Here is a 17,698-nt window from a genome sequence, read left to right as displayed (position 1 = left end):
AATGGTGATAGTCAGGATGTTTGGTATTTTCCCAACACATTGCCTGCAGTACACTGTACCTTTCCAAGTTGTCCAGGAAGTGGGTTGTTCAACAAGCCAGCTCTCCCCTCACTTCCCCCAATCTAATGGTCGTGGAGAAGGTACTGTTTGTCATGCACTGTCTATGATCATTAAATACAATTTGTTTACCAAGATTTCAGGTAGTCATGTTAAATTTACATGGCACTTCTCAAGGTTTACCCTCACTGGTGGCTACACACTGTCGCTCCATCACCCAACCACATACACATGTTACCTTATTGAAAAGAAAGAAGAAAATGATACAACACAGTCAGTGAGCATGTAGACAATTATCTCAACTTGAGCCAGGATAACTCCAACATCTTGATATGAATACGCGAGTTTGTGAAGAGACATCACAATATCGTTTACAGGCCAGGGTGTGAGACATTGGTGTAAGCAATGATTTCATCCTCCAGAGAAACAGATGATACAGCTGCATTGTACGTGACCAACCATCTGTCATATACAATGGATCTTGCAGCCTATGGTGGGGTTTTGTGGGTGAAGAATAGATATTTGAGGTATATGGGGTAATTGCGTACAATGGGAAAGAAACAATTGAAGGGGATTTCCTCGCTATAATGGGCTGGTTAAGAATGTAATTAACTGCGTGCAGTTCAATTGAACATCGAGGCTGTAGTTGACTGAATGTCACATCAAGGACCTCTAACATAACTGGGATAAATGGGCATTAGGGGACAGATTCTCCACTGATTGGAGTCATACCTGACACATAGGAAGATAATTGTAGTTGTTGGAGGTCAGACACCTCAGCTCCAGGAGATCTCTACAGGAGTCCCTCAGGGTAGTGTCCTAGGCCCAACAATTTTCAGCTGCTTCATCAATGACCTTCCCTCCAGCATAAGGTCAGAAGTGGGGGTATTCGCCAATGATTGCACAATGTTCAGCACCATTCATGACTCCTCAGATACTGAAACAGGGCCATGCTCAAATGTAACAAGATTTGGGCAGTATCCAGGCTTGGGCTGACAAGTAACATTTGAGTCACACAAGCACCAGGCTATGACCATCACTAATAAGAAACAATCTAAACACTGGCCTTTGACAATCAATGGTGTTACCATCACCTTATCTCCCACTATCAACATCCTGGGGGTTACCATTGACAAAGAACTTAACTGGGCTCACCATATGAATATAGCGGCCATAAGAACAGGTCAGAGGCTCGGAATACTGTGGTGAGTAACTCACCTCCTGACTCTCCAAGTCCACCTACAAGGCACAAGTCAGCAGTCTGATGGCATACTCCCCATTTGCCTGGATGAGTGCAGTTCCAACAATACTCAAGAAGCTTAATACCATCCAGGACAAAGCAGCCTGTTTATTAGCACTATAAACATCCACTCCATCCACCATCAATGCTCAATAGTACATATCTATTGTTATCTACAAGATGCACTGTAGGATTTCACCAATGATCCTCAGAACACACCTTCCAAACCCACAACCACTTCCATCTAGAAGGACAAGGGCAGCAGATATATGGGAATATTATTACCAGCAAGTTCCCCTCCAAGCCACTCACCATCCCGACTTGGAAATATATCGCTCTTCCTCCACTGTCAATGGGTGAAAATCCCCATACTCCCTCCCTGACATCACTGTTGGTGTACCCACAGCACATGGACTGCAGCCGCTCAAGAAAGCTCGAACCTTCATTCTGTTCAGAACCCCATAGTGCATTTCTTTATTAAGTGAAGCTAAGCAGATGCACATAATCCTAAAATCTACATTTGTTGCAGTTAAGATAGTACAATATTAGATTGACCAGTGATTATACATTGTGTGATTATAACTACGTAATCTTGAAATGTTAATTTCTCTTCTAATCAGAACTGTTTCCTGAAAAATGTTTCATTTATTGAAACATGAGAGAATTCTAAGCTCCCGGTGATTGGGGTGAGGGGATCAGGTTAAAAGAATAAAATAGTTAACCTGAGCCCCCAACCGATTGCAAACATGCTTCTGTTTTAACCCTACGAGATTTCAAAGCATTTGAACAACTTGTACTGGAGAGTCCAGTTTTATTTTTTAATATTTTAACAAGGCCCAGGGAGTGCAATCAATGGTGAGTCTGGGTTGGACCATGCTTTGGGTGACAGTGAATGTTAGTGTCTGCGATTCCTTTGGCAGCGATATGTTGACGGAGGGTTTACCAACATACAGCCTTTAGACGATGCGAGAAACACCATCACCATTTCACCGTTTGCAGGAGAGATGGATATTTGTCCCAGGAACGCTGCTGACTGCTTCCTCATCTGGTTTGGGAAATGTAGCTTCGTGTTATCGCCTGAGAACCTGCATCGCGTTTCATCCGCTCTCTTCCCACCTCAATCTAAGGTAACCTGACACCCATGAGACCCTCTTCCACACTCTGTTCCCTTCCTTCTCCCCTCCTTTCGAAAACAGTCAATGAATGGCCAGCTTACACAAGGCCATTGTCACCTTCCTATCCTTTTCTCTCTGCCTTCTAGCCTCTGGTGAAAGGACTGCTCCCAGCACTGCGACTGAGTTTAATCTTGGGTAATAAGGCTGGGCAAGTGGTTGAAGTAGCAATGGGGAGCATTTTGAGCCAGCGATCATAACAAACTTGAATCTAACAGAGTTATAGAAAGGGACAAGAATGGGCTTGAAATCAAATTTGTAAACTAGCGGAAAGCTGGTGTTAATAAGATCAGACATGATTTGGCCAGAGTGGATTGGGAATAGGTACTTTCAAGTAAATCTGTCTCAGAATAATGGGATATATTTAGAATCTAGAGTCATAGAGATGTACAGCACGGAAACAGATCCTTCGGTCCAACCTATACATGCCGACCAGGTATCCCAACCCAATCTAGCTCCACTTGCCAGCACCCGGTCCATATCCCTCCAAACCCTTCCTATTCATAAACCCATCCAAATGCCTCTGAAATGTTTAATTGTACCAGCCTCCACCACTTCCTCTGGCAGCTCATTCCAGTCACGTACCACCCTCTGCGTGAAAAAGTTGCCCCTTTGGTCTCTTTTATATCTTTCCCCTCTCACCCTAAACCTATGCCCTCAAGTTCTGGACTCCCCAACCCCAGGGAAAAGACTTTGCCTATTTACCCTATCCATACCCCTCATCATTTTGTAAGCCTCTATAAGGTCACCCCTCAGCCTCCGACACTCCAGGGAAAACAGCCCTAGCCTGTTCTGCCTCTCCCTATAGCTCAAATCCTCCAACCCTGGCAACATCCTTGTAAATCTTTTCTGAACCCTTTCAAGTTTCACAACATCTTTCCGATAGGAAGGAGACCAGAATTGCACACGATATTCCAACAGTCGCCCAACCAATGTCCTGTACAGCTGCAACATGACCTCCCAACTCCTGTACTCAATACTCTGACCAATAAAGGAAAGTACACCAAACGCCTTCTTCACTATCCTATCGACCTGTGACTCCACTTTCCAGGAGTTATTTCAGAAGGAAATATGGAGAGTACAGGGCTAACATATTCCAATGAAGACAGAAGGTGAATATGCAGCATTGGGGGTTAAGAGAAAAAGGGAGGCTTATGAAGTCTACCGAGGGCTAAAAAAAAGAACAGCAGAGGCTCAAAAGGAGGATAGAGTGTGCAAGAAGGCACTCAACTTTCTGCATCCAATGGGGGTCCCACATGGGTCAGTGTTAGGGACCTTGCTGTTTGTGGTTTGTGTAAATGATTTAGAATCGAATGTAGAAGGGTTAATCAGTAAGTTCGCAGATATTCCGAGAGTTGAGGGGAATAAGTAATGAGGAGGATAGTCTCAGATTCCAGGAGGATATTGATGGGCTGGTTGGGTTGATCAAGAGCAAATAGAGTTCAGTCTGGGTAAATGTGAGGTGATGCACTTGGGTGGGACAACCCATAGCAAGGAGATACATGATGAGCAGTAGGACCCTGGGAAGCACTGAGGATCAGAGGGACCTCGGTGTACAGGTACACCACTCCCAAAAGGTATCAGCACAGCTGGGTAAAGTGGTTCAGAAGGTAAATAGGTTCCTGGCCTTTTATAAGCCGAGGCAGAGAGTTTAAGAGAAAGGAGGTGAAGCTGAATGGCATAAAAAGTTGGTTGGGTCACAGCTGGAGTATTGTGTGGAGTTCTGACCCCACATTATAGGAGGGAAATGATAGCACTGGAGAGGATGCCGAGGAGATTTACCAGGATGTTCCCTGGGCTAGGGATTTCCGTTATGGAGACAGGTTGGACAAACTGGGATTGTTTTCTTAGAGCAGAGGAGGTTGAGAGAAGACATGATTGAGATGCATACGCTGATGAGGGACATTGATCGGGAAGACAGGAAGAAATGTTTCCCTTTGATGGAGGGATCAGTGACCAAGGGGCATAGATCTAAAGTAAGGGGCAGAATGTTTACAGGAGTTGTGAGGAAAAATGTTTTCACCCAGAGGGTGATGGGAATCTGGATCTCAGTGCCTGTAAGGGTTGACGAGGGAGAAACCCTCAGCATTTAAGGAGTATTTAGATTATACACTTTCATTGCCAAGGAATACCAGGCTATGGGCCAAGTGCTGGAAAATGGGATTAGAATAGTTAGGTGGTGGTTTTTGATTGGAGCGCACACGATGGGCCGAGAAACCTTCCTCCGTGCTGTAGATCTGTCTGACTCCATGACTTTTCTCCTGTCCCTGAATCACAAAGTCTCAGAATTACTACGGTGCAGAAGAAGGCTATTTGGCCCATCATGCCTGCCCTGTCTCTGTGATCTAATCAGTCGTTAATAGCAAGTCTAGCTCCATTGTCTCGGGACAGTTCCCTGTCATTTCCCCACACCATTATTATCCAAAAGACAATACAATGTCCTCTTCAATAGCCTCAACTGAACCTCCCTTCAACACATTTCCAGGCAGTGCACCCCAGACCCCAACTGTGTGAAAAAGTTTTCTTTCATGTCACCTATACCTTGTTAGTCCTGTCTGGAGGGTTAGTGGAATTGAGTGGAGATTGGTGACGCAGTGAGCTTGAGCAGTGCTTTGTTGGGTAGATTGTCCATTGGGAGCATCACTGTGGCTTTTCTCTGGAATGATTATAGTGATGTCCTACACCACCTGCTGCAGATTCATGTGAATCGGGGCTGTACGTTGTGACACTCTGATTGTGCCCCTTCCCCAGGCTAGAAAGAGCAAGTTCAGTTCCACTTGCCCTGGAGCTGTCCACTAAGATGGCCAAATGGGCTGATCAGACTTGGAGCCTTCCATGCCTGTTTGTGCCAGTGAAGTGCCACTCGTTCCTGATGTGGGAATGAGTGGTTAGTGGCTCACTGCCCAGTGAAGCAGGAAGCAGCTCCTGGTGGATCTTTGGCCTGTGTGTGGAACCTGTAATAGTGACACTTTGTGTTTCAGATTCTGCGGAGGTTTCTCTGGAATGGTTATCGTGATGCCCTGCACTACTTGCTGCAGAACGGTGAGTCTGGATTCATGTGAGTCAGCACTGTAAATTGTTACAATTCCAGTTGGTGTGCTTACTGAACAAGTCCCATTCCAGAGTGAAACCCAGCTTGTTAGTTCCCAACGTTGCTCCTTTTTAACCATGGAGATCTGTTATTGAACACACAAGAGGCTGCTGGTATACTTTTAACGTGGGATAAGATGTTTCTTAAAGGAGGAAGAATGTGACAGATTACAAAAGACAGTTTGGAAAAAATTAATGACAAACATCATAAAAGGATTCAAGCTCTCACTGTTCTCGATATCCTTCGAGCCTCCTGAAGCTCAGTGAAGAGTTAATGTTCTGTCTTTGTGAAGATCCCTTGTTCACAATTGGGTTGCTATAGCTGCATTTAGTTTCCTTTCATTGAATATGCAGCAACTAGATAGTTTCTCTTTCACCTGGTGTCACTCACTGAGAGTCCGAAAGTAGATTGCAATCTAGCTCACGGTCAGTTTAATTTCATAGCAACCATGAGTTCACTAACATCCAGTGTCAGTATCCCTTCACCCTCTGGCATGTGACACACAATCTGACTTTCCCGAACAGTCTCTTTCTCTGTACCTTTGCACTCCTATTGCTTGGCAATAGCACGTTTTCTTTCCTCTCATACTTTTTATTAAAATGATGTGGATGCTGTAAATCAGAAACAGAAACAGAAACCTTAGTCCACTCCTCTTTCACTCACAACAACCCCCCACAGCCCCATGGCACCTTCCCCTGCAACCGCAGAAGGGGTAACACCCTGTCCATTTATTTCCTCCCTCCTCAGTATCCAAGGGTCCAGACATACAGCAGCACTTTACCTGCACTTTTCACAATCTAATCTATTGTAATCACAATGTGGTCTCCTCTACACTGGGGCAACGAAGTGTAGACTGGGTGAGCGCTATGTCGTACATCTCCACTCTGCCTGCAAAACAGATCCTGAGCTTCCAGACGCCTGCCACTCCAACACCCCACCCTGTTCCCTGGCCAATATCTCTGGCTCAGGCTTGTTGCAGTGCTCCAGTGAGAGACAAAGAAACAGCAGATGCCAGAATCCAAGGTAGACAAGCAGGAGGCTGGAAGAGCACAGCAGGTTTCTGAAGAAGGGTTCCATCTGAAAGATTGACTTCTCCACTTCCTGATGCTGCCTGACTTGCTGTGTTTGTCCAACCTCCTGCAGTGCCCCAGTGAAGCTCAGCACAAGCTGGAAGAACAGCACCTCATTTTCTGATTGGGAAGGCTGCAGGATTCTGGACTCACTGTCGAGTTCAACAACTTTAGGGCTTGAGCTCTCCCATGACGTTACCCCAAACTCCATACACCAGGCCTTATTATCACATGGTCTGCTATTACACACAACCCATTGTTTTCCATTAACAGTCTCCATTAACAGCTATTTGCCCTCCTAACCAGATCGCTATTGACTCCTTTGTCTGTCCAACGGTTCTTCTTGCTCTTTGACTCTCCCCTCACCTATCATTTACTCCTTACCCCCACCTCCCGAATCATTAACTCTGCTTTCCCTCCACAGCTGCTGCCAGACCTGCTAAGCTTTTCCAGTAATTTCTGTTTTTGCATTGAGATGTTAAATCATCCCCATGTCATATCAAAAAACGATTGGAGACACTGGATATTGTAAAGGCTATGAGCCGTGGTAATGTTCGCTGGCCAAGGAACAGGGTGGTGTGTTGGATCAATCTGAATGATGGGAGGCATTGAAGTGAAGAATAGGGTGATCTTGCTTTAATTGTATGGGGCTTTGATAAGACCACATCTGGAGAAGTATGTTGAGGGTTGGATTCCTTGAGGAGGGATCGGCTTGTATTGGAGGCAGTTCAGAGAAGGTTCAGTCAGCTGATTCTTGGTTGAGTAGATTGGGCCTGTACTCTGAGGTGTAGATTCCTGGAGGTAAAAACAATGACTGCAGATGCTGGAAACCAGATTCTGGATTAGTGGTGCTGGAAGAGCACAGCAGTTCAGGCAGTATCCAAGTAGCTTCAAAATCGATGTTTCGGGCAAAAGCCCTTCATCAGGAATAAAGGCAGTGAGCCTGAAGCATGGAGAGATAAACTAGAGGAGGGTGGGGGTGGGGAGAAAGTAGAATAGAGTACAATGGGTGAGTGGGGGAGGGGATGAAGGTGATAGGTCAGGGAGGAGAGGGTGGAGTGGATAGGTGGAAAAGGAGATAGGCAGGTAGGACAAGTCCAGACAAGTCATGGGGACAGTGCTGAGCTGGAAGTCTAGAAATAGGGTGAGGTGGGGGAAGGGGAAATGAAGAAACTGTTGAAGTCCACATTGATGCCCTGGGGTTGAAGTGTTCCGAGGCGGAAGATGAGGCGTTCTTCCTCCAGGCGTCTGGTGGTGAGGGATCGGCGGTGAAGGAGGCCCAGGACCTCCATATTCCTCGGCAGAGTGGGAGGGGGAGTTGAAATGTTGGGCCACGGGGCGGTTTGGTTGATTGGTGCAGGTGTCCCGGAGATGTTCCCTAAAGCGCTCTGCTAGGAGGCGCCCAGTCTCCCCAATGTAGAGGAGACCGCATCGGGAGCAACGGATACAATAAATGATATTAGTGGATGTGCAAGTAAAACTTTGATGGATGTGGAAGGCTCCTTTAGGGCCTTGGATAGAGGTGAGGGAGGAGCTGTGGGTGCAGGTTTTACAGTTCCTGCGGTGGCAGGGGAAAGTGCCTGGTTGGGAGGGTGGGTTGTAGGGGGGCGTGGACCTGACCAGGTAGTCACGGAGGGAACGGTCTTTGCTGAAGGCGGAAAGGGGTGGGGAGGGAAATATATTCCTGGTGGTGGGGTCTTTTTGGAGGTGGCGGAAATGTCGGCGGATGATTTGGTTGATGCAAAGGTTTGTAGGGTGGAAGGTGAGCACCAGGGGCATTCTGTCCTTGTTACAGTTGGAGGGGTGGGGTCTGAGGGCGGAGGTGCGGGATGTGGACGAGATGCATTGGAGGGCATCTTTAACCACGTGGGAAGGGAAATTGCGGTCTCTAAAGAAGGAGGCCATCTGGTGTGTTCTGAGGTGGAACTGGTCCTCCTTGGAGCAGACACGGCGGAGACGGAGAAATTGGGAATACGGGATGGCATTTTTGCAAGAGATAGGGTGGGAAGAGGTGTAATCCAGGTAGCTATGGGAGTCGGTGGGTTTGTAAAAAATGTCAGTGTCAAGTTGGTTGTCATTAATGGAGATGGAGAGGTCCAGGAAGGGGAGGGAGGTGTCAGAGATGGTCCAGGTAAATTTAAGGTCAGGGTGGAATGTGTTGGTGAAGTTGATGAATTGCTCAACCTCCTCGCGGGAGCACGAGGTGGCACCAATGCAGTCATCAATGTAGCGGAGGAAGAGGTGGGGAGTGGTGCCGGTGTAATTACGGAAGATCAACTGCTCTATGTAGCCAACAAAGAGACAGGCGTAGCTGGGGCCCATACGTGTGCCCATGGCTACCCCTTTGGTCTGGAGGAAGTGGGAGGATTCAAAGGAGAAATTGTTAAGGGTGAGGACCAGTTCGGCCAAACGAATGAGGGTGTCAGTGGAAGGGTACTGTTGGGAACGTCTGGAGAGGAAAGGATGGAGGGCTTGGAGGCCCTGGTGATGGCGGATGGAGGTGTAGAGGGATTGGATATCCATGGTGAAGATGAGGCGTTGGGGGCTGGGGAAACGGAAGTCTTGGAGGAGGTAGAGGGCGTGGGTGGTGTCTCCAACGTATGTGGGGAGTTCCTGGACTAGGGAGGATAGGACAGTGTCGAGGTAGGTAGAGATGAGTTCAGTGGGGCAGGAGCATGCTGAGACAATGGATCGGCCAGGGTGGTCAGGTTTGTGGATCTTGGGAAGGAGGTAGAACCGGGCAGTGCAGGGTTCCCGGACTATGAGGTTGGAAGCTGTGGGTGGGAGATCTCCTGAGGTGATGAGGTTCTGTATGGTCTGGGAGATGATGGTTTGGTGATGGGGGGTGGGGTCATGGTTGAGGAGGCAGTAGGAAGAGGTGTCCTCGAGTTGGCGTTTGGCTTCAGCGGTGTAGAGGTCTGGCATTTAGATTCTTGGTTGAGTAGATTGGGCCTGTACTCTGGGGTTTAGATTCTTGGTTGAGTAGATTGGGCCTGTACTCTGGGGTTTAGATTCTTGGTTGAGTAGATTGGGCCTGTACTCTGGCGTTTAGATCCTTGGTTGAGTAGATTGGGCCTGTACTCTGGGGTTTAGATTCCTGGTTGAGTAGGTTGGGCCTGTACTCTGGGGTTTAGATTCCGGGTTGAGTAGATTGGGCCTGTACTCTGAGGTTTAGATTCTTGGTTGAGTAGATTAGGCCTGTACTCTGGAGTTTAGATTCCTGGTTGAGTAGAATAGGCCTGTACTCTGGGGTTTAGATTCTTGGTTGAGTAGGTTGGGCCTGTACTCTGGGGTTTAGATTCCTGATTGAGTAGGTTGGGCCTGTACTCTGGGGTGAAGATTCCTGGTTGAGTAGGTTGGGCCTGTACTCTGGGGTTTAGATTCTTGGTTGAGTAGGTTGGGCCTGTACTCTGGGGTGTAGATTCCTGGTTGAGTAGGTTGGGCCTGTACTCTGGGGTGTAGATTCCTGGTTGAGTAGGTTGGGCCTGTACTCTGGGGTTTAGATTCCTGGTTGAGTAGGTTGGGCCTGTACTCTGGGGTTTAGATTCCTGGTTGAGTAGGTTGGGCCTGTACTCTGGGGGTTTAGATTGTTGGTTGAGTAGATTGGGCCTGCACTCTGGGGTTTAGATTCCTGGTTGAGTAGGTTGGGCCTGTACTCTGGGGTTTAGATTCCTGGATGAGTAGGTTGGGCCTGTACTCTGCGGTTTAGATTCCTGGTTGAGTAGGTTGGGCCTGTACTCTGGGGTGTAGATTCCTGATTGAGTAGGTTGGGCCTGTACTCTGGGGTTTAGATTCTTGGTTGAGTAGATTGGGCCTGTACTCTGGGGTTTAGATTCCTGGTTGAGTAGGTTGGGCCTGTACTCTGGGGTTTAGATTCCTGGTTGAGTAGGTTGGGCCTGTACTCTGGGGTTTAGATTCCTGGTTGAGTAGGTTGGGTCTGTACTCTGGGGTTTAGATTCCTGGTTGAGTAGGTTGGGCCTGTACTCTGGGGTTTAGATTCCTGGTTGAGTAGGTTGGGCCTGTACTCTGCGGTTTAGATTCCTGGTTGTGTAGGTTGGGCCTGTACTCTGGGGTTTAGATTCCTGGTTGAGTAGATTTGGGCCTGTACTCTGGGGTTTAGATTCTTGGTTGAGTAGGTTGGGCCTGTACTCTGGGGTTTAGATTCCTGGTTGAGTAGATTGGGCCTGTACTCTGGGGTTTAGATTCCTGGTTGAGTAGGTTGGGCCTGTACTCTGGGGTTTAGATTCCTGGTTGAGAAGATTGGGCCTGTACTCTGGGGTTTAGATTCCTGGTTGAGTAGGTTGGGCCTGTACTCTGGGGTTCAGATTCCTGGTTGAGTAGGTTGGGCCTGTACTCTGGGGTGTAGATTCCTGGTTGAGTAGGTTGGGCCTGTACTCTGGGGTTCAGATTCCTGGTTGAGTAGGTTGGGCCTGTACTCTGGGGTTTAGATTCCTGGTTGAGTAAATTGGGCCTGTACTCTGGGGTGTAGATTCCTGGTTGAGTAGGTTGGGCCTGTACTCTGGGGTTCAGATTCCTGGTTGAGTAGGTTGGGCCTGTACTCTGGGGTTTAGATTCCTGGTTGAGTAAATTGGGCCTGTACTCTGGGGTTTAGATTCCTGGTTGAGTAGATTGGGCCTGTACTCTAGGGTTTAGATTCCTGGTTGAGTAGGTTGGGCCTGTACTCTGGGGTTTAGATTCTTGGTTGAGTAGATTGGGCCTTTACTCTGGGGTTTAGATTCCTGGTTGAGTAAATTGGGCCTGTACTCTGGGGTTTAGATTCCTGGTTGAGTAGGTTGGGCCTGTACTCTGGGGTTTAGATTCCTGGTTGAGTAGGTTGGGCCTGTACTCTGGGGTGTAGATTCCTGGTTGAGTAGGTTGGGCCTGTACTCTGGGGTTCACATTCCTGGTTGAGTAGGTTGGGCCTGTACTCTGGGGTTTAGATTCCTGGTTGAGTAGGTTGGGCCTGTACTCTGGTGTTTAGATTCCTGGTTGAGTAAATTGGGCCTGTACTCTGGGGTTTAGATTCCTGGTTGAGTAGATTGGGCCTGTACTCTGGGGTTTAGATTCCTGGTTGAGTAGGTTGGGCCTGTACTCTGGGGTTTAGATTCCTGGTTGAGTCGGTTGGGCCTGTACTCTGGGGTTTACATTCCTGGTTGAGTAGGTTGGGCCTGTACTCTGGGGTTAAGATTCCTGGTTCAGTAGGTTGGGCCTGTACTCTGGGGTTTAGATTCATGGTTGAGTAGGTTGGGCCTGTACTCTGTGGTTTAGATACCTGGTTGAGTAGGTTGGGCCTGTACTCTGGGGTGTAGATTCCTGATTGAGTAGGTTGGGCCTGTACTCTGGGGTTTAGATTCTTGGTTGAGTAGATTGGGCCTGTACTCTGGGGTTTAGATTCCTGGTTGAGTAGGTTGGGCCTGTACTCTGGGGTTTAGATTCCTGGTTGAGTAGGTTGGGCATGTACTCTGGGGTTTAGATTCCTGGTTGAGTAGGTCGGGCCTGTACTCTGGGGTTTAGATTCCTGGTTGAGTAAATTTGGGCCTGTACTCTGGGGTTTAGATTCCTGGTTGAGTAGGTTGGGCCTGTACTCTGGGGTTTAGATTCCTGGTTGAGTAGATTGGGCCTGTACTCTGGGGTTTAGATTCCTGGTTGAGTAGGTTTTGCCTGTACTCTGGGGTTTAGATTCCTGGTTGAGTAGATTTGGGCCGATACTCTGGGGTTTAGATTCCTGGTTGAGTAGGTTGGGCCTGTACTCTGGGGTTTAGATTCCTGGTTGAGTAGGTTGGGCCTGTACTGTGGGGTTTAGATTCCCGGTTGAGTAAATTGGGCCTGTACTCTGGGGTTTAGATTCCTGGTTGAGTAGGTTGGGCCTGTACTCTGGAGTTTAGATTCCTGGTTGAGTAGATTGGGCCTGTACTCTGGGGTTTAGATTCCTGGTTGAGTAGGTTGGGCCTGTACTCTGGGGTGTAGATTCCTGGTTGAGTAGGTTGGGCCTGTACTCTGGGGTTTAGATTCCTGGTTGAGTAGGTTGGGCCTGTACTCTGGGGTTTAGATTCCTGCTTGAGTAGGTTGGGCCTGTACTCTGGGGTTTAGATTCCTGGTTGAGAAGGTTGGGCCTGTACTCTGGGGTTTAGATTCTTTGTTGAGTAGGTTGGGCCTGTACTCTGGGGTTTAGATTCTTGGTTGAGTAGGTTGGGCCTGTAGTCTGGGGTTTAGATTCCTGGTTGAGTAGGTTGGGCCTGTACTCTGGGGTTTAGATTCCTGGTTGAGTAGATTGGGCCTGTACTCTGGGGTTTAGATTCCTGGTTGAGTACGTTGGGCCTGTACTCTGGTGTTTAGATTCCTGGTTGAGTAGGTTGGGCCTGTACTCTGGGGTTTAGATTCTTGGTTGAGTAGGTTGGGCCTGTACTCTGGGGTTTAGATTCCTGGTTGAGTCGGTTGCGCCTGTACTCTGGGGTTTAGATTCCTGGTTGAGTAGATTGGGCCTGTACTCTGGGGTTTAGATTCTTGGTTGAGTAGATTGGGCCTTTACTCTGGGGTTTAGATTCCTGGTTGAGTAAATTGGGCCTGTATTCTGGTGTTTAGATTCCTGGTTGAGTAGGTTGGGCCTGTACTCTGGGGTTTAGATTCCTGGTTGAGTAGGTTGGGCCTGTACTCTAGGGTGTAGATTCCTGGTTGAGTAGGTTGGGCCTGTACTCTGGGGTTTAGATTCCTGGTTGAATAGGTTGGGCATGTACTCTGGGGTTTAGATTCTTGGTTGAGTAGGTTGGGCCTGTACTCTGGGGTTTAGATTCCTGGTTGAGTACGTTGGGCCTGTACTCTGGGGTTTAGATTCCTGGTTGAGTAGGTTGGGCCTGTACTCTGGGGTTTAGATTCCTGGTTGAGTAGGTTGGGCCTGTACTCTGGGGTTTAGATTCCTGGTTGAGTAGGTTGGGCCTGTACTCTGCGGTTTAGATTCCTGGTTGTGTAGGTTGGGCCTGTACTCTGGGGTTTAGATTCCTGGTTGAGTAGATTTGGGCCTGTACTCTGGGGTTTAGATTCTTCGTTGAGTAGGTTGGGCCTGTACTCTGGTGTTTAGATTCCTGGTTGAGTAGATTGGGCCTGTACTCTGGGGTTTAGATTCCTGGTTCAGTAGGTTGGGCCTGTACTCTGGGGTTTAGATTCCTGGTTGAGTAGGTTGGGCCTGTACTCTGGGGTGTAGATTCCTGGTTGAGTAGGTTGGGCCTGTACTCTGGGGTTCAGATTCCTGGTTGAGTAGGTTGGGCCTGTACTCTGGGGCTTAGATTCCTGGTTGAGTAACTTGGGCCTGTACTCTGGGGTGTAGATTCCTGGTTGAGTAGGTTGGGCCTGTACTCTGGGGTTCAGATTCCTGGTTGAGTAGGTTGGGCCTGTACTCTCGGGTTTAGATTCCTGGTTGAGTAAATTGGGCCTGTACTCTGGGGTTTAGATTCCTGGTTGAGTAGATTGGGCCTGTACTCTAGGGTTTAGATTCCTGGTTGAGTAGGTTGGGCCTGTACTCTGGGGTTTAGATTCTTGGTTGAGTAGATTGGGCCTTTACTCTGGGGTTTAGATTCCTGGTTGAGTAAATTGGGCCTGTACTCTGGGGTTTAGATTCCTGGTTGAGTAGGTTGGGCCTGTACTCTGGGGTTTAGATTCCTGGTTGAGTAGGTTGGGCCTGTACTCTGGGGTGTAGATTCCTGGTTGAGTAGGTTGGGCCTGTACTCTGGGGTTCAGATTCCTGGTTGAGTAGGTTGGGCCTGTACTCTGGGGCTTAGATTCCTGGTTGAGTAGGTTGGGCCTGTACTCTGGTGTTTAGATTCCTGGTTGAGTAAATTGGGCCTGTACTCTGGGGTTTAGATTCCTGGTTGAGTAGATTGGGCCTGTACTCTGGGGTTTAGATTCCTGGTTGAGTAGGTTGGGCCTGTACTCTGGGGTTTAGATTCCTGGTTGAGTCGGTTGGGCCTGTACTCTGGGGTTTACATTCCTGGTTGAGTAGGTTGGGCCTGTACTCTGGGGTTAAGATTCCTGGTTCAGTAGGTTGGGCCTGTACTCTGGGGTTTAGATTCATGGTTGAGTAGGTTGGGCCTGTACTCTGTGGTTTAGATACCTGGTTGAGTAGGTTGGGCCTGTACTCTGGGGTGTAGATTCCTGATTGAGTAGGTTGGGCCTGTACTCTGGGGTTTAGATTCTTGGTTGAGTAGATTGGGCCTGTACTCTGGGGTTTAGATTCCTGGTTGAGTAGGTTGGGCCTGTACTCTGGGGTTTAGATTCCTGGTTGAGTAGGTTGGGCATGTACTCTGGGGTTTAGATTCCTGGTTGAGTAGGTCGGGCCTGTACTCTGGGGTTTAGATTCCTGGTTGAGTAAATTTGGGCCTGTACTCTGGGGTTTAGATTCCTGGTTGAGTAGGTTGGGCCTGTACTCTGGGGTTTAGATTCCTGGTTGAGTAGATTGGGCCTGTACTCTGGGGTTTAGATTCCTGGTTGAGTAGGTTTTGCCTGTACTCTGGGGTTTAGATTCCTGGTTGAGTAGATTTGGGCCGATACTCTGGGGTTTAGATTCCTGGTTGAGTAGGTTGGGCCTGTACTCTGGGGTTTAGATTCCTGGTTGAGTAGGTTGGGCCTGTACTGTGGGGTTTAGATTCCCGGTTGAGTAAATTGGGCCTGTACTCTGGGGTTTAGATTCCTGGTTGAGTAGGTTGGGCCTGTACTCTGGAGTTTAGATTCCTGGTTGAGTAGATTGGGCCTGTACTCTGGGGTTTAGATTCCTGGTTGAGTAGGTTGGGCCTGTACTCTGGGGTGTAGATTCCTGGTTGAGTAGGTTGGGCCTGTACTCTGGGGTTTAGATTCCTGGTTGAGTAGGTTGGGCCTGTACTCTGGGGTTTAGATTCCTGCTTGAGTAGGTTGGGCCTGTACTCTGGGGTTTAGATTCCTGGTTGAGAAGGTTGGGCCTGTACTCTGGGGTTTAGATTCTTTGTTGAGTAGGTTGGGCCTGTACTCTGGGGTTTAGATTCTTGGTTGAGTAGGTTGGGCCTGTAGTCTGGGGTTTAGATTCCTGGTTGAGTAGGTTGGGCCTGTACTCTGGGGTTTAGATTCCTGGTTGAGTAGATTGGGCCTGTACTCTGGGGTTTAGATTCCTGGTTGAGTACGTTGGGCCTGTACTCTGGTGTTTAGATTCCTGGTTGAGTAGGTTGGGCCTGTACTCTGGGGTTTAGATTCTTGGTTGAGTAGGTTGGGCCTGTACTCTGGGGTTTAGATTCCTGGTTGAGTCGGTTGCGCCTGTACTCTGGGGTTTAGATTCCTGGTTGAGTAGATTGGGCCTGTACTCTGGGGTTTAGATTCTTGGTTGAGTAGATTGGGCCTTTACTCTGGGGTTTAGATTCCTGGTTGAGTAAATTGGGCCTGTATTCTGGGGTTTAGATTCCTGGTTGAGTAGGTTGGGCCTGTACTCTGGGGTTTAGATTCCTGGTTGAGTAGGTTGGGCCTGTACTCTAGGGTGTAGATTCCTGGTTGAGTAGGTTGGGCCTGTACTCTGGGGTTTAGATTCCTGGTTGAATAGGTTGGGCATGTACTCTGGGGTTTAGATTCTTGGTTGAGTAGGTTGGGCCTGTACTCTGGGGTTTAGATTCCTGGTTGAGTACGTTGGGCCTGTACTCTGGGGTTTAGATTCCTGGTTGAGTAGGTTGGGCCTGTACTCTGGGGTTTAGATTCCTGGTTGAGTAGGTTGGGCCTGTACTCTGGGGTTTAGATTCCTGGTTGAGAAGGTTGGGCCTGTACTCTGGGGTTTAGATTCTTGGTTGAGTCGGTTGGGCCTGTACTCTGGGGTTTACATTCCTGGTTGAGTAGATTGGGCCTGTACTCTGGACTTTAGATTCCTGGTTGAGAAGGTTAGGCCTGTACTCTGGCGTTTAGATTCCTATTTGAGTAGGTTGGGCCTGTACTCTGGGGTTTAGATTCCTGGTTGAGTACGTTGGGCCTGTACTCTGGGGTTTAGATTCCTGGTTGAGTAGGTTGGGCCTGTACTCTGCGGTTTAGATTCCTGGTTGAGTAGGTTGGGCCTGTACTCTGGGGTGTAGATTCCTGATTGAGTAGGTTGGGCCTGTACTCTGGGGTTTAGATTCTTGGTTGAGTAGATTGGGCCTGTACTCTGGGGTTTAGATTCCTGGTTGAGTAGGTTGGGCCTGTAGTCTGGGGTTTAGATTCCTGGTTGAGTTTATTTGGGCCTGTACTCTGGGGTTTAGATTCCTGGTTGAGTAGATTGGGCCTGTTCTCTGGGGTTTAGATTCCTGGTTGAGCAGGTTGGGCCTGTACTCTGGGGTTTAGATTCCTGGTTGAGTAGATTTGGGCCTGTACTCTGGGGTTTAGATTCCTGGTTGAGTAGGTTGGGCCTGTACTCTGGGGTTTAGATTACTGGTTGAGTAGATTGGGCCTGTACTCTGGGGTTTAGATTCCTGGTTGAGTAGGTTTTGCCTGTACTCTGGGGTTTAGATACCTGGTTGAGTTGATTTGGGCCTATACTCTGGGGTTTAGATTCCTGGTTGAGTAGGTTGGGCCTGTACTCTGGGGTGTAGATTCCTGGTTGAGTAGGTTGGGCCTGTACTCTGGGGTTTAGATTCCTGGTTGAGTAGATTGGGCCTGTACTCTGGGGTTTAGATTCCTGGTTGAGTTTATTTGGGCCTGTACTCTGGGGTTTAGATTCCTGGTTGAGTAGATTGGGCCTGTACTCTGGGGTTTAGATTCCTGGTTGAGCAGGTTGGGCCTGTACTCTGGGGTTTAGATTCCTGGTTGAGTAGATTTGGGCCTGTACTCTGGGGTTTAGATTCCTGGTTGAGTAGGTTGGGCCTGTACTCTGGGGTTTAGATTACTGGTTGAGTAGATTGGGCCTGTACTCTGGGGTTTAGATTCCTGGTTGAGTAGGTTTTGCCTGTACTCTGGGGTTTAGATACCTGGTTGAGTTGATTTGGGCCTATACTCTGGGGTTTAGATTCCTGGTTGAGTAGGTTGGGCCTGTACTCTGGGGTGTAGATTCCTGGTTGAGTAGGTTGGGCCTGTACTCTGGGGTTTAGATTCCTGG

General features: G+C 48.4%; 1 protein-coding gene across 1 annotated transcript in view; it reads left to right on the top strand.

The window, feature by feature from the left end:
* The window catches only part of LOC140467070 (patatin-like phospholipase domain-containing protein 2), a 62,752-nt gene that overhangs the window by 17,479 nt on the left and 27,575 nt on the right, over nt 1-17,698 (top strand). The window contains exons 4-5 of the mRNA XM_072563130.1: nt 2,218-2,424; nt 5,451-5,511. Coding sequence (XP_072419231.1) covers nt 2,218-2,424; nt 5,451-5,511 — 268 coding nt within the window. The remainder of the gene's footprint in view (nt 1-2,217; nt 2,425-5,450; nt 5,512-17,698) is intronic.

This window comes from Chiloscyllium punctatum, chromosome 45, assembly GCF_047496795.1.
Source record: "Chiloscyllium punctatum isolate Juve2018m chromosome 45, sChiPun1.3, whole genome shotgun sequence".
Lineage (NCBI taxonomy): Eukaryota > Metazoa > Chordata > Chondrichthyes > Orectolobiformes > Hemiscylliidae > Chiloscyllium > Chiloscyllium punctatum.
Note: the sequence above shows the minus strand (reverse complement) of the source record. Positions and strands in the feature narration are given on the sequence as shown.